Genomic DNA, 11637 nt, shown 5'->3' on the forward strand with positions numbered 1-11637 from the left:
TTTTACTTGAGCATGTTCACAAGTTCATAGAAAAAACCTGATGAATTTAAGAGTCTGAGTACATTTCTAGATTCTTTTTTGAAGTTTTGTTGGATTACATTTGTGTAAACAGGGACAAATATACATCACAATTTCCTAAAACTATGTCTTCAACTTGCTTGTTTTTTTCTGACCAACAGTTCAAAACAATAAGACGGAGAAAAACCTTGGCATTTGGCATTATTGCTTGAAAAATAAACAATTCATCTATTTTTATGAGCAGTTAACATTCTGTCGATCAACTATCAATTAAATAACTTACTTTTTCTTTAAAATCTAATGTAAACTAAAAAAATGGTGTGTGTTTCCAGGGTCTTTGGTTTCCCCGTCCACTATACTGATGTGTCCAACATGAGTCGTCTGGCCAGGCAAAGGCTACTGGGACGGTCCTGGAGTGTCCCCGTCATCAGGCACCTCTTCGCCCCGCTCAAGGAGTATTTTGCCTGCAACTAGTCACGCACCAACTCTCTCTCTCACACACACACAAATATACATACACAAACAGTATGTAATGACAGACACACAGTATACAGCTAGTACGTGAAGGTTGGCTGACGCAGGATGACACAGATGACCGGACATACACACATTTACTTACACACACACACACACACACACACACACACACACACACACACACACACACACTCAGAGCTGTAAAGGACTGCTTCCTTAGATCCCATGTAGACCACTGGCTGAACTTAGTCCCCTGGTGCTACCTTGCTGATTTACACACAAACACATACAGGTGCAGGGTTTCTGTACTGTATATGTTCACACACAGACTTCCTGTCCAACCTTGAAACTGGTGTCTTCTGGCTTTACTGTGTCACAGCAGCTGGAGCTCAAACCTCCAGGGGGCGCAAAACTCACAAAGATGTCCCAACTTACTGTCTCAGACATCTCTCTGAGCGCATCAACACACCAGTGAATCCCTCTGAACCATAACACTTAACTGTATTCATGTGTAGTGACAGTGCAATGAACACACACACACACACACATAAACATATATATATGCACATACTATACACACACACACACACACACACACACACACACACATATATATGCACACACTATACACACACACACACATACACACCAGTTAATGCTCGTGGTGCTGGTCAGGCCGTGATAATGGTGCCACTTTAATACAACACTTTTACAGTTTTTGGTGCTTTTGAAGACTAAACAGTCTCTGGTTGTTTCAGTCGCTACAGTTTCGTGTCCCTGACAAAGTTTAACCAAATGCTTACCAGCAGGTGGAGGCAACACATGGCAAGAGAGGGGATTTTTTTTTTTTTTTTTTTTTTACGTGTGTTTATCTGTCAAAATTAGTAAGAGCGAACAAAGGGGTGTTCATAAGGAAAAACGAAGCAACCATCATCAGACAGATTTCTATGACGCTTTTTCTAATGTGACTATAACTAAATCTGATTGTCATTTGTTGTCTTATTGGAAAAGATGCTCTGGAGGTTCAAATAATTAATTAACGAAAGCAGGTTTGTGGAAAAATAACACCAAAAATCCTCAACTTCCCCTGAGGACAACCTGTTTTTTGAAAGTGGTGTCAGTGATTCCCGCAATATAGGATACAGAAATTTAAAAACTAAATTGGGGGGGGGGGGGGTGCCACACAAATTCAAAACAGTTTACCTCCCACCCCTTGCAGCACCCCAAATAAAATTACAGTATGCTCTAATACATCAAACTGGAGAAGAAAATCATGAATTTATGATGGAATAAAGACAAAGGAATTAAAAATGAGAAAATTAATATAATAATAATAAAAATGAATACATTTTAAAAAGAAAACTAATAAAAATATGAAGTACTCCAGGCACATATGGTTGATTGTTTGGCATTATTTATTTTTGCCACTGACATCTCCATATATGTTATATCCAGTAAAGACTGCAGCCAGTGAGTCAGGGGGAGAGAAGGAGGAGGCTGCCAACGAAGTGCAAACATTTTTATTCATGCTGCTGTCCGGCCAATAAAAAGTGCAAGCTTTTGGTGAAATAAGAAATCTAAAGGGGATGCATCACTGAATAGAAGCAGTTTTGGACAATATGGCACTTCAGTTAAGTAAGATCAGAGCCAATATCATAATGTAATGACTTGTAACTGTGTGAGTGTTTGGAGCGCCCTCCAGTGGACAGAGACACGGTGTACAGAGAGTGCACAACAAGGACACGCGATCATGTTGGGGTGAAACAATCCTTTGCGTCAACAGTCACTGGATTACAAAAAATGGATAAAAGACTTCATAAAGTCAGCTTTTTTACTAATACCTACTTAGTACCAACTCGTGCTTGTGTGCTTTTTAAAAATATATTATTTCTTGGTGGTTTTTGCAATATTTTAGGCAGTGATGTAAGTTAAGGTTCGTTAATGCTTTGGTGAATATGCTGTGATATTTTGAACACTTGTAGCATTTTAAGAATGGGTTTATTCCCTCACCTTTAGTGTTTGCTGGCATGCAATCCTCACTCAGTAACATTTGTAAAAGTGTTGTTGTATTACTTTAGTTACTGCTAACTGTCGGTTGAATGACTGATGTTATTAATCGTCCAAAATTGGGATAGTACTGTATGTCACTTAAGTAATAGTGGCAGAGGCTGTAGACAGGAGTTACTCAAAGCTGATGTTGAATGTTACAGTTAATGTCTGCACAAAGTTAGTCTCAGTAAACAGACGTGGAGGGTAGATATCATAATACTGTACCAAACCTCTGACTTCATTTTATTATGTTGGCAGTGAAAACGGACACTATTTTATCATGTTGATGAACTGGAGAGAAGTCATAGAATCCTGAGAAAACAGTCCAGAAAAACAGTTATACTGTGAAATTATGATATAAGGTTGTCTTTCTGTGTAGCCTGGTTTGTTTTTACCCATCATGAGAGTGGCTTTTATTTTATGTGTCATGTTGTGCGACATCTCTGCAGCTTTCCAAGTAAGGCAGTAAGCAAATGTGGACTTCTAAGATCTCGAAAACCTGCCGCCACCACCATGTAGTTTTTACTTTGCTAGCCATACAAAGGATTGGATATCGTAAATTCTCTGCACTTGATGTACGAATAATTCTCTCATTCAACTCAAAATCTCAGTTTAATATAACTCAGCACTGAAATGGTTTTTTTTTTTTTTTTTCATTTTATTTCCCTTTTGTCCCTCAAAAAACTCTTAACTGCCCAAATTTTCTCACACAAATTTCTGGGTTTCTGAAAACAAGTAGACTTATACTTAGTCAAAGTGTGTGTTTCCTCTTCTTTAAAAGTTTGCTCTGAAAAAGATCAATCTTCGGCTTTTTCCAAGTTTTAATTCGTCCAGTCAGATTATTTCTGCCTCCATAGCAGCGTGACCTCTGAGAAACATTACACTAAAGATTTTTTGGAGAGTCCTGTCTCTCACTCACAGCTGCATTTAAAGCTACAGTAGGTAACTTAAAAAAACAATAACTTTATGTTATAATTGCTTTATCTTGCCCTATATCTTGACAGTAGTACATGAGACAAATATTCTGGCTCCTACCAGTGCTCCTAATGCCATTATCAAGAATCCAGTGCACCTGAACGAAAACAACCAATCAGAGCCAGGAAGAGTATCTAACACAGTGCCGATCACCACTCGTGCACACGCCAGGATGAACCTGTTTTTTTTTCTTTTTTCATAAATTATCTGTCTCATGTACTGCTGTCAGGATATAGTGACAGTTACAGCAAATATGAAAAAAACATTTTTATAACACTTACCTGAGCCTTTAAAGTAAAAGGAAGTCAGTTGTAGTTATTATACGGCGTCTCTAGTCTTCTCAGCCAGTGTTGCTCTTTTTCTCTGCTTTAACAGTGAGAAGTCCACCAACTGTTGCAGTTACACTCCTACTTTGTTTCATAGGGATCCAAAATGTCGTCCAGTAGTTGCAGCGACATCCAGTGAAACCAGATGCAGACCTTTACTCTGTAGAAACTATGCTGGTTTTCTACTTCCTATGACTGAAACAGATAGCCCTGTATAAATAACTGATAATATATCACACAGATACAACTGTACTACCTGCTTCTGGGTGTTTCTTCTGCCTTTGTGCCCGATGCATGTTGGGATAGACTCGGCCGCTCTGTGAATCTGAACAGGAAAAAGTAAAGAAGGCGTCATGATGTTTTATTTACACAGGGCTGTCTTTTGAGAAAACATCTCTTTCAGTCTGGTGCTTTTGGTCCTCAGACGACCATCTTTTTCCAGGAAGCCTTCCAGTCCTCTGACCTTCCTCAGAAACCAGCCAACAACTGGACACATACAGTCTATGCTGACACACAAAAATGCACATGCACACACACACACACACACACATGCACATGCACAAACAGCTACAAAAACCAACAATAAACCAGCAGGTTCAAAAGTTTTTGTCCATCATGTTTACGCTTCATTTATACAACCAACCTTCAGGTGCTTTTTAAACTCTTTAACTCTTTTTTACAGTGCTCTCGCAGGTTACTCAAACACACACACAAACACACACACTTGCTGGAAAAACAGTGCAGACTTTCATGCTTTCTCTGAACTCCTTTCGCTACAAAACATCAATACACACACATGCATACACACTGTGTTTTTGCCGGCCGCCTGTTGCCATCAGGCTTCCCATGGCGCCGCAGGGTGTGACATCACCCACCCTGCGTCGCTTGGTGCTCCCAAATCCCCCCCTCCCCCTACTCTCACCACTCCCCGACCCCCAGGTGCTGCATGTCAGTCAGTCAGTGTAATCTCCGATTCCATGTTAGATTAGGGAGTAATGATAATAATAATCATGGTAATAATAATTACAATAATAATCTGTTATTGTGTGTGTGTGTGTACTGTTCCAGGTTGGTGCTCAGTTCAGTTCAGTCTCAGCCTAGAGGGGAGAGAGAGAGAGGCTCGAGAAAGCATATATTACAGTTAGTATAGTGACTTGTTCTATTGTACCCAAGGATGCCGAAAGAAATTGTTAAACTGACGAGCTAAAGGACACTCCTCTCAAACAAGAGCGAGTTGAAATAACACTGAATGTAGTGTTGGAATGGAAGCCAAACTATCAGTATCATTAATCAATACCCAAATATCATACCTAATATGATCTCGGTTAGAGCTTTCTCATTCACGGGAAAGTGGATAAGAATTTCCCCACATTACAGCAAAATCTAAGTCTGATTTACAAAATTAACATTTTCTTATTTTGCCTGAAATATTGGACAGTTTGATCTATAAGTCTGCAGGTAACGATTATTTTCTTTACTGATTAATCTACACATTTTCTTGGTTAATCGTTCAGTCCAAAAAAAAAGAATCAAAAAGTGAAAAATATCGATCTAAAATTCCTCCAAGTAAAATAGTAACGTAATTTTTTGTCCAACCAGGAGTCATAAACCCAAATATATTGAATTTACGATCACCGAAGAGTCAGAAAACCAGATAATTGTTGTCGTTTTTTTGTTAAAGGTTCAGTATGTAGGATATAGGGGCATCTACTGGCAGAAATGGTAAATAATCTTCATGACCATGTTTTCATTAGTGCATAATCACCTGAAACTAAGGATCATTGTGTTTCTGTTACCTTAAATTGAGTCACTTATATCTACATACAGAGTAGGTCCTCCCCACGGAGCCCACCGTGTTGTTCTACAGTAGCCCAGAATAGACAAATCAAACAAAGGCTCCAGATAGGACCATTCACGTTTTCATGTCAGCTATTGTAGTTCTCCTGCACGCAATCTGCAACCTCACCACTAGATGCCACTAAATCCTTCATACCGGACCTTTAAAGCTGCATCTACAATACAGTGACCTGAGATGATTAGGATGATGAATGAATTTTAAGAGTGCACAAGCCAAAAAGTTTAGGAACCGCTGTGTTATGACATAAACACAAATTAAGATAATAAAACAAAGACTTAAAAATATACTCATTAGTAGGGCTGGCTGATGTGGAGGAAATCAATTATCACAATATTTTTGACCAAATACCTCAATATCGATATTGTAGGGTTGACTATTAGTGCTTTCACATAATCTGAATTCTGATAAATAATCATTATTAATGCTTATATAATGAATAAGTGGGTAAATAATAGAGCTGCTAGAACAGTTTGGCGTGTTCGGAAAATTACATTCCTTTACTGTAATGCAGCCTTTAAAACCAGGAGAAGACCAATCTTAACGATATTACAACATCCAAAATCTGGGACAATATCTAGTCACATATCATGATATCGATATAATATACTTCCTCACCTACTCTGTAGGACTTTAAACGCAATGCAATTTTAACCAAATGAGAAAAAGAGCTTTTCTCAACAAGTTTGAACGTCTGTATTGGCTATTTTAGAAATTTGACCTCTGCTTGTGAAATGTTTAAGATGAAGAAATGAATGCTTCCTCGTCTTTGAATTGTTTCTTAAATATATGAAAGAATACATTAATCATCGTCACACATCGCAAGAAGTTTCCTGAAATAAGAAGTCTGAGAGGGTTAAAATCAGCTGTTTGTAGTTTATCAACCTGTGACGAGCTGTTACAACAGGCTGCCGCTTTTTTTTAGAAAGGCTCACGCGCCAAAAAAAGTTGGAAAACCACCAGCTTAGAAGCAGACCTTCAGATCATTTTGTGTAATTTCAACATCTGCCTGTTTGAGAGTGCAGTCGGACCGAGGCGAGAGGAATGGAGTCGATATTTTTAAAGGATGGGTGACACGGTGATGATGTTTCTGTTCGCCTATCAACAGCTGTTAGGCTGAGTGATGCGCTGTTTTCAACACTGATACAAACACAAACACATCAACAACACACACAACACTGTTATTAACACACACACATACACACACAGACACATACACAACACCGACAAATACAATGCTGTGGCGCATCCAGACACTCATCTCATGGACTAAAGGAAAGATGAGCTTTTAGGGGAAAAAAAGGCGGACCTGGTGGTGTTTCAAAAAGGTGCTAAAATTTTATCTGAAAATAAGAAAAATATATTGTTAGGAGTATAAATCAAGTTTGTCTTTACAATGACTGTATTTAAGTTTGTCGTAGTAATGAAAAGGCACTATTATTATTTTACTCTTGTATGAATATGAACTAATTAAAAGGCATTTTAACTTTGTACTTGAACAATGTAAGAAATGAACGGTGAATAAAAAAGGACTGTTTCTTGTGATTTAGTCAAAAGGCTCAGTGTTATCTACATTTATGTCTCTCTAGGGTTAATATTTAAGGGTTTTTTCAACAGCTGATTTAACTGTCTTTGATGTCAGCTTCCTTTGACTAAGTTTTCTGGCATCAACTCCCACAATAACACGCAGCATTTTCTCATGAGTGACAGTTCGACACCATGTGAGAGTGATTTGACAACAGCAGGAGCTGGTCCACTGCGCCAAACTATTTTTAATAATTGTGATAACACAATTTAATTTAGAAGTCAAAATCATTACCCCACTAATGGCAGTTTACCTCTGTGGACTTTAAGGTTAAGATGCACGTTTGTCTTTTTTTAAATAAGCTACAGCCCAGTGTTTCCAGGGGTTGGAAAGAAAAAGAATGCATTGAACTACAATGAACACAATTTTAAACACTTTTGTTTTGGCTCCTATTTTTCACAAGTTTAAGGCTACAGTTGGCAGCTTTTATTGAAATAACTTCATATTTTACTTCATAATGTCATATTTGCTGTAACTGTCACAAAAAAGAAGACCTACATGAGATACGTCATCTGTGAAAAAATGAATGTCCCTTCTACCCTCCTACTGACCGTAATGACATTTGAATCAGACTTTTTCAAATTTTCATTATTATTTACAGAAAAAAAAGAAAGATAACCTTGGGAAAATAAATAAATATTAAGTAACCAAATAAATAAACAGTTATCCCTTTAACACGAATAAAAAGAAGTGCTCACTAACACTGATGTTAAAAAATTGAATCAAAACTTGAGAGAAATAATTCGTATGTGTGCATAAAAAAGTCTTAGATAACTTAAATTTGTAAAAAAAAAATGGGAGCAAAAGCTTAAGTATTGTGAACTCTCACTTATTGTGGTCACTACAGTGGAAAGCTACTTAAATCCCATTTTCTCGCATATGCATGATGCTCTGTAAGCCTCTACAGAGGACATGCGTGCATCATGCTGCACACTGGACAGGTGCTGTTAGTGCATCACAAACATCTTAAAACCAAGATGGCAGACGGAGTGGGCCTGCAAATAAGGTGCCGCTTGGAAATATCTTGCCAGTCCTTCTGTAACAGGAGACAATTGAAGGTAAATACAATTTGGCAACATCCGATAACACCCGAGGTGTGATACAGTTGTTAAAATGTTCAGTTCTTGGTTTTACGTTGTGAGGAAGATGCAATTTCTCATCTGTCCACTAAAGTGCAATTCAACTACAGTATATTTCTGCTTTAACTTTGTTGAACATGAAAATACTTCATCTGCAGTGACCTCTTCAGCTTTAAATCTATTGATGAATGTGTTTCGAAGTTTAACTGGCAGTTTTTGTAAAACAAATCATTTTTGACCTTATTTTGTTATATTTCTAGGAGATATGTTAAAAATATGTAAACACGCTAGTTAAACAGCATTAAACAAATCATTTTATAGTTTCACATAATGTATCATTTTTTCATTGATTTATATTTCTTAAGTTGAAAACTGTAATGCATGCTCTCCACCAGAGTGGATATATGAAAAAATCCTTCAAACATGTACAAAATAAATTTTATAAATATATATTATTTATTTTTTTTCATGCCCAAAGAAGAATAAAACCACATATATTGACTGAGGTAGTCATTCATGGCATGAAAGAGTTAAATTATTGTTCATGCTTTATGCAACATTCCTCTTTTACCAAAAATGCGTCATTGATGATAGGGGCAGCATTTATGGATGATAGGAGTGTTTCATTAAAAAAAAGGTGTTTAACTTTCACCTGTTTGTGGAGTTTTGTTGATTTATACTGTTGGCAGGAAAATCTGGAGTTGCAAAAGAAACACAAAACAGACTCCAAAACAACCATGTGAGTGCACTGCAAGCACAAGTACAAACAATATATTTTACTTAAGACTACAATTGTGTGCCCATAGGTCATATGGGGCCCCACCAGCCTTATGATGGATTATGTCATGCTATAAATAGTCATGTATTACAGTAATTTTGCAAAATTGGTCTTTAAAAAAATGTGATTTAAATACCATAGACAGTATCTAGGAAAGTCACATTATGCACTGCTCATTGACTATTGCATGTTCCCTCTGAGATGACAGTTTGCTAATGAAGACTTTAAAAGAGTTATGATGCTGCTCTAATGTCGCTCCAGAAATGCACACAGGAAAAGACAGACAGGTAGTAAATTATTCATCAGTTCACACCCGTAACAATCTTCTGTCATCACTACTCTCACCTCCCTAACTCTCACCACAGAGCCATCCAGCCATGCTGCCAAGAAGGAGGGCCCGGCCTCCATGCTGTGGTCCTTCAGCCCATATTGCTGCCTTCAAGTGCTCCTTATAAGCTCCTGTGAGTGGACGTGCAGCGTTCATGTGCTCCAGGTCAGAAATGACACCATACTGAGTGCTGTGACTTCAGAGGATTTTTGTTGTTGTCATGCAGTGTTTCATTTTAAAAATTAGTCAGCCGGTACAGAGTTTATTTTGTGATGCAGTATTATCTTTGCAAATGACATAATGGTGGAAATTTAACATTTTCTGCTATTATATGCAGGGTAAATAGAGGGTACATTCATGACATCTCATTTTAGCCACCTGATTTAAAGCTGAATGACAGAATTTAATTTATTCATTTATTCCATGCGGCTTAAAGAATATGTCAGTGTAAACCCTATCAAACTGATATAAATGTACTCTTGGTGTTTATCATTGTTTTCTGAGGGGGATATGGCAACAGTACAGATAGTCAAAAATTATATCAGACAGTATCTATGTATTGCTGGTCTTAACAAAATAATTTAATTTAATATAAAATGAGTTTTTATTAATACACTCTGAAAAAAAATGCTAAGTAATTATTAAATTGAATTAAATAAAATATAGAAAAAGGATATGATTAGAAGCATTGCATCAAATTAGAAAGCTATACACATTATATACATGATACCTTAGATTTTGTAAATTAATGTTTCAAATATTAATGAATATAGTGTATAGGCCTATATTTAGAAATAATGAGTCAAGTGATGCTCTTCTTATTGGAAATTATAGTGTGACTTGTTAGAGCCTTAGTTGTGTAAAAAAAAAAGTATATTTATTGTCGACAAAAAAATTCCACCATAAATAAGGTCCATTAGCTGCTGTTCTAAATTAATGTATATTAATGAAATGTACTGCTTTTATAAACTACTATTTCCAACGTTCAAATCTCATAGCATTTATCACAATAATGCATTGTAATCTCTGTAGATTAAGCAGTTATTTACAATGGTTACATAAGATAAGACAGAACTTTATCTCGAGGGAAATTGCTGTGCAGCAGTTGCAAAAACAAAGTTAAGGGGAGTGGAAATAAAACATATGCAAAATACAAGTACTTAAATAGCAAGTAGAAAAACAATGTATAGGAAATTTAAAATACAATATGTGGCAAATACAAAACTAAATAAAAGATAGATAACAGTAAGGTGCAAAAAATAAGAACTAGCTCACATTAAGGTTCAAAATATAAAAACTTGCTAACAGTAGGGTACAAATGTGAATAGCTGCAATTGACTATTTGGTAAGATATAAATGAACTCCTGATCTTTTATTGTTGTTGTTGTTTATTATTGAAGTATATATTTTTTACTGTCTAAAACCATGTTTTACCAAACAGTTGAGCTGGCCTTTTTCGGTTTTAGCAGTTTTTGGGGTTTTTTTAAAATAAAAAAGGGATTAAGATTTGCTGTTTTTTTTTGTTTTGTTTTGTTTTTACACATATTTAATGTTATCCCATTATATATTTGGTGAGGGAGATTATGTCTGTATGATTTTTTCATCATTTCTGAGATGTTTTCAAAAGCACTGTTACAGTAAAAATGTGTAGATATAATACTACTACTAATTCTTTGTTCACAAATTAATATATATGGTATATTAACATATTTCAAGCATTATAACAGTTAAAGATTTATAATTCTTTTCTCTCTGTTTTACCCATTACCATGACTAGCCATCTCAACCATTTAGGTGAGAAAAAAAATCTTGTTATTATAGCCCCAAGGACATAAAGATATGCAAAAAAAGAATAATTCCATCGCTATTTTTCTCTTGATGAGGACATTTAAGGGCTGAAAACATTCACAATTTGCATTTCATATTTTATATATAAACACTAACCGCAGTATTTTCGACAGCATTTGAAGGCCACATGCCTCTGGAGGCAGGAGACACGCCCCTGTCCACTGAGCCCCAGCAGACGCACATCTCGTCTCCCATTGGTCGGTTCCTCTGTTGCGCTGGTCAACGCGGCTCCTGATTGGCTGCTGCCGGACTGATTGAAGCATCTGCGGCTCGCGCTGTGCCAGCTGTCCTCCTCCTCGCGCACTCGGCTAGTGCTGGG

At 36.7% G+C, this 11637-nt stretch overlaps 1 protein-coding gene across 6 annotated transcripts in view; it reads left to right on the top strand.

The window, feature by feature from the left end:
• The window catches only part of LOC121955594 (DNA (cytosine-5)-methyltransferase 3A-like), a 65014-nt gene extending 59783 nt beyond the window's left edge, over nucleotides 1-5231 (top strand). For all 6 annotated transcript variants that reach the window (XM_042503620.1, XM_042503623.1, XM_042503626.1 and 3 more), the window contains one exon: nucleotides 351-5231. In XM_042503620.1, coding sequence (XP_042359554.1) covers nucleotides 351-492 — 142 coding nt within the window. In that variant the 3' untranslated portion in view covers nucleotides 493-5231. The remainder of the gene's footprint in view (nucleotides 1-350) is intronic.
• The last annotated feature ends 6406 nt before the right edge of the window (nucleotides 5232-11637 follow it).

Source organism: Plectropomus leopardus, chromosome 16 (genome assembly GCF_008729295.1).
Source record: "Plectropomus leopardus isolate mb chromosome 16, YSFRI_Pleo_2.0, whole genome shotgun sequence".
In the NCBI taxonomy this organism is placed as follows: Eukaryota; Metazoa; Chordata; class Actinopteri; order Perciformes; family Serranidae; genus Plectropomus; species Plectropomus leopardus.